The 4961-nt window shown below is 33.6% G+C and overlaps 1 protein-coding gene across 7 annotated transcripts; it reads left to right on the forward strand.

The window, feature by feature from the left end:
- Positions 1–1830: 1830 nt before the first annotated feature.
- LOC123887526 (glucose-1-phosphate adenylyltransferase large subunit 2, cytosolic-like) lies at positions 1831–4721 on the forward strand. 7 transcript variants are annotated; one of them, XM_045936853.1, is made up of 8 exons: positions 1831–2127; positions 2276–2656; positions 2838–2970; positions 3102–3144; positions 3337–3397; positions 3512–3666; positions 4098–4159; positions 4458–4721. In XM_045936853.1, exons 2-6 carry the CDS (start codon positions 2627–2629, stop codon positions 3611–3613), a joined length of 369 nt encoding a protein of 122 aa, XP_045792809.1. In that variant the 5' UTR covers positions 1831–2127; positions 2276–2626; the 3' UTR covers positions 3614–3666; positions 4098–4159; positions 4458–4721. The 7 variants fall into 7 exon arrangements, 2 of the variants coding, with proteins under 2 accessions (XP_045792809.1, XP_045792808.1); XM_045936852.1 differs by having other exon boundaries at positions 1831–2123; XR_006801548.1 differs by lacking the exon at positions 3337–3397 and having other exon boundaries at positions 1831–2656; positions 4098–4721.
- The last annotated feature ends 240 nt before the right edge of the window (positions 4722–4961 follow it).

The following is a 4961-nucleotide window of genomic DNA, read 5'->3' on the forward strand; positions in this document are numbered from 1 at the left end:
TATATGCGCAAGAGCATCCATACATAAATTTTCTTCACAATACTATGACATATTTGCACCTCCCAATCCAGCTGAAGAAGCCTTTTAATCCTCCTAAAAATGCTTCAACATGTTGTTGAGCATATGAACTACCACCTGTGAATCACCATGAAATTCAATGCGTTGGAAACCAAGTCGTCGGACATAGCTCAACCCTTCTAAAACACCCCCAAAGCTCCACCACCACTAGATAACATCACAATCACCACACAATCTTTACCTCTCACAAGTCCTCCACATCCACACAAGCTATTATTTTTTTCTAGCCCCACCGTATTTACCACTACCCAATCATCCATAGGTGGTTTCCACCCCCACATGTCTAATCACCCTATTAGATTCTAGGGTTTTTTTTTATAAAAAAAAACATGTTTATAGGATAAATTCACATATACTTATGAAAATTAATATGTTCAATACTAATCTCACACTGTACTTAGCCAGTAAACGATAAAGAGGTTTTAGATTCGAGTTTCGTTAGTATCTTTAGAGAAAAATAAATGTAATTATTTTTTAATGTGTTATTTGATCACCTAACTCATTAGTTGATTGATTAGTAAAATATAATTAATTTGTTGAAGATATTCTTATTTCAGAAATTCACCCTTATTAAACTCTAAGGTTGACTCTATTGATAAAAAGACAAATATTGGATTAGGAGGTTTTGGGTGTGATCTCTACTAGTTATGATGGAAACAATGTTGACCTTAACTTCTTTTATGCTTCTATGTTGGTTCAGAAGATTAAGATTTTTCTCAGCTTAATCCTATTATGTAGAGGATCATGAGGATATACAAATGTAATTTTTATGCTAGTTTCTCATTCCTACACACTTGAACATATAATTAAGTAAATTATATCTTTTGTTATGTTAAATATTTGTTGTAGTCAAAATTATTATTAATTTTTTTGGTTTTCACCACCAGTATCCAGCCACAGGACCGCCTAATTTGGTTCAGGGGTCAGTTCCGCCATCAAGTAGTTCCAACCCTCTTCCGGTTGCAATTGAGGGGATCGAACCAGGATTTTCCCTACCAAGTCTAATTTCAATCACCACTGAACCAACTAACGATTGATCCATCAAAATTCTTAATGGATGAGATATTGCTGAAATATATTTTGTTCTAACAGAAGATGACATCTATTTATGCTTGGACTAACAGCTAGCATGAAGAAATTTTTTTTGAAAATCTTTGTGTGTGTGAATTTTCAATGGTTTTTACATTTCGTCTATATAAAACAAAAATTCCTCAAGAGTTTGGTCTCGAGCAAAAGAAATTTGTGTCATTTTGTAAGAACTTGGCATTTTATTTTTATTTTACATCATAGTACATTGGGGTGGAATCCGATTTGGTGCGATTACAGCGTGACGCAATAATATATCTGAACCATTCGATCACGATCATACGAATGAGATATTTATAGTCTTACTTTTTTTGTATTTAATCTGAGAAGTCCGATCATAAATTAACGACCGATAATCAAAATGGCGTGAAACCACATGCTTTCTCTTCAGCAGCCAATCTGAATCCATTGGAGTGCACTACTACAATTTTGGTCTACAATAGCACTAATTTAATAGCACTTTTACGTAAGTGTTATTAAAAATCTGACTCTGACGTTTATAATAGCGCTTTTCTACCAGAAGCGCTATAATAGAGTAAAATTAAATTTTGAGAGAGACCTTCAATAGCGCTTTCCTTGCGGGCGCTATAAAATGTATATCCCTTTGATAGCACTTTTGGTAAAACGCAATTATAAATCATAGATAGGATAGCGCTTCTTCATAAGTGCTAGTTCTTTCACAAAAAATAAAAAACTAAAAACGCTGAAATTAAAAAGGTAAACACATGCCCAGACACTTCACTCCATTTTTTCTCACCGATTCACTCACCGTTTCTCCCTCTCCATCGTTCCTCACTCGCCATCTTCTCCGACGAAATCAACCCTTCTATCCATTGTTCGCCATCAATTGAACCCTAAAACCTTCTTCTCTCCATCATTCCCAAAACTAGTTAAACCCTAAATCCCAAATTGAACCCAAAAATTAAAGGATTGTTATCATTGTCGAAGGCTTGAAGGAGGTAGGTATTTTCCCTTTTCTTATATCCATTTCCCCCATTTATATTTCTGTTGTCATGCCTTTTACATTTTGGATTTTTCTTAATTCATGTATGAATATGATGCTTTAAATTCCTTGTCAGTTTATAATAATGGATTGTGTGAATATTTTCAGTGATGGTTTAGCTGCTTAGAATCTGGGGTTTGTTAGTACGGGCATAGATATGAAATTTGTTGATGATGAGGCATAGAATATGGGCGGTGTAGCTATGAGATGTTGATGTGTTGGTTGGTTATGTTTAATATGGGTGTAGCTATATGTAGTTTATACTATGTTTTATGGTTTATCTAGACTCTCAATTTCTTCTGAGTAGTCAAGATGCAAGTAGCAATTGTACTTTTCAAAGTTTAGAATTAGCTTCACTAGAGCAGATTCAAAGAGCTATAAGTAATATTGGGAATGGAAGTCAGAAAGGGATGAAGAAAGTTGAAAGACAGAACCAGATTGAGTATGTGAGTGGTTTGTATGATCCTTCATTTTTCTGGAATGATCAAGGTAATCCTTTATTTTTATATAGGTTCATACAATGTTTCTTAAGGTCATGCTCACTGACTATAATGGTATTCAGCCGGATTCAATCGAGAAAAAGTGAATACATGATTTTACTTTGGAGCAAGTTCTTGCTCATAAAGATAAGTGTAACAAATTTACTAATTATTTGTGTCATTACTTGCAGCCTCCAAAATTTCAATTCTATGATTCAAAGACACCTTTCTTCACTTCCCCGAGATTCTTACCACCCACCAGAGTAGAAAAATGCAAGGTATTCCCCGAGATTCTTACCACCCACCGAAGTAGAAAAATGCAAGGTATTGAATCTTTTTCATCTTCTATTTGGTATACGCCTTCTTATGGATTTCGCTATCTAGGATACCATGATGATGGGTGCTGATTAGTGATTACTATCAAACTGAGACTGAAATTGCATCTCTGCTGGCAGAAGGAAATGTCCTAGTTGGTGTTGGAGAAAATACCAAAATAAGGTACGATTATGTTATTTGAAAAAGCTATTTCGATTCATACAAAATTCTTGCTTATCTGGATTATAGGCTAGAAGAACAAATAGCATTCCAAGCTGAGCTGAGCCATGGTTACCAATGTACATATCATAATATCAACATTAAGTGACAGCTCCTTTACTTATTTATGATAATTTCATTCTGGACATTTTTAAGGAATTGTATAATCGACATGAATGCAAAAATTGGAAGAAATGTGATCATTACAAATGCTGATGTAAGTGCTGTTTCAAAATCTTGCTTTCGGTAACTGCATTTAACGATTTTTTAACTAATGGTGTACTACATTTTCTGGTCTTCTCTGCTGAATTTAAACATGTTGACTTCTCAGGGTGTTGATGAAGCAGACAAAACTAAGGAAGGATTTTACATTAGGTCAGGCATCACCGTTATACTGAAGAATGCAACAATTAAAGATGGAACAGTTATATGAAGCGCATCAAATTTTCCAATGGACCTCTCTAGAGCTTAGTTGCTTACACTTGGGTAGGTGAAATGCTTGCTTGTAACAAGTCATTTTCCAAATAAAACTGTAGCATCGGTTTCTAAATATAAATATCACTGGTAGTTATGTCTCATTTTTACCAGCCATTACTTGTATGCTGATAAAATTCTTAATTTGGATCTCCTACACCTGTTACATGTTGCAGTAGCCGTAGAAACCGTTAAATCTAAAGATTATTATAAGACTATAGTATTTATTGACCATTCTGAGTTAGTTCCCTCCCTCAGCAGACCAACATACCGATGTAACCTAATTTATATGATTTGTTCCATTTGTCAATGATTTTTTGAGTCTGGCATACATCTTGCGAACTAACATTAGTTATTGAGACAACTCGTAATTGTCTTAGAAAAAATTCATCCTTTCAGCAAGAAATTACTCTAACGTTGTATCCATATTCTTATATATACAGGTAATCGTCTTTAGCAAGAAATTAGCTTTATATTTGTTCCTTCAATGAAAGGAGTTGTCATGGTAAGAGTAGCCTTTCTATTAGCTTTCAATGAAATTATTCTTATATATACAGGTAATCATCTTTAGCAAGAAATTAGCTTTATGTTTGTACCTTTCAGTCTGTTTTGTTTCACATCTTTGCTACTCTTGTATAATTCCTCTCATATTGTTTAGGTGTTTGGCTAGGTATATTGAGACTGTTTTGTATTGGTGTCTTAGAGAGGAATACCAATATACTATTTGTTTTGAAACTATTCAATTCTGTCATTAAATAAGAGTAATCAAATATATAATATATTCTTAATTCTTAATTTTTCAGGGACTTCTTGGTAATACGAGAATGGTGCTGGCTTGCGAGCAATCCTAAGGCGTTCAAGTTTATTATTAGTTGTTCGCCGCATAAATTCTTGTTCTGCATAGGATCATTACGTGTAGGGATAGGTGAGTGATTATGGTTGAGGAGGTATTGTAGTAGGCCTTGGTGTTGTTATTATTTGTATGTATCAACATAAGATAGTTTTGGTGGGTGAGACTCTAATGTATTGAATATCTATATGTATATACAAAATTGTATTGTATATTATTCATGTTATATTGGAGAAGTACTTGATATTATTTGCTAGTTTTTAATGAAACTATTTATTAAATTTCAATTTAAGCTCAGGTTACGTATAGAAAGAAAAAAAGCTCCATTTTGTATTTTTGTTAAGAAGACCTACAATAGCGCTTTTTTTATAAAGTGCTATAAAAACATACAGAAAAAATAAACAAGCATACTATAGCACTTTAGTGTATGAGTGCTATTAAAGATAGGACATATGAT

The sequence above is a fragment of the Trifolium pratense genome, linkage group LG5 (genome assembly GCF_020283565.1).
Source record: "Trifolium pratense cultivar HEN17-A07 linkage group LG5, ARS_RC_1.1, whole genome shotgun sequence".
Classification (NCBI taxonomy): Eukaryota; Viridiplantae; Streptophyta; class Magnoliopsida; order Fabales; family Fabaceae; genus Trifolium; species Trifolium pratense.

Excerpts from the sequence above, each read along its gene's own strand:
- LOC123887526 (XM_045936853.1), top strand. The coding sequence starts at position 2,627 with ATGATCCTTCATTTTTCTGGAATGATCAAG. Across the intron at positions 2,657-2,837 it reads ATTTTTCTGGAATGATCAAG|CCTCCAAAATTTCAATTCTA; the intron begins GTAATCCTTTAT and ends CATTACTTGCAG. Across the intron at positions 3,398-3,511 it reads TGATCATTACAAATGCTGAT|GGTGTTGATGAAGCAGACAA; the intron begins GTAAGTGCTGTT and ends TTGACTTCTCAG.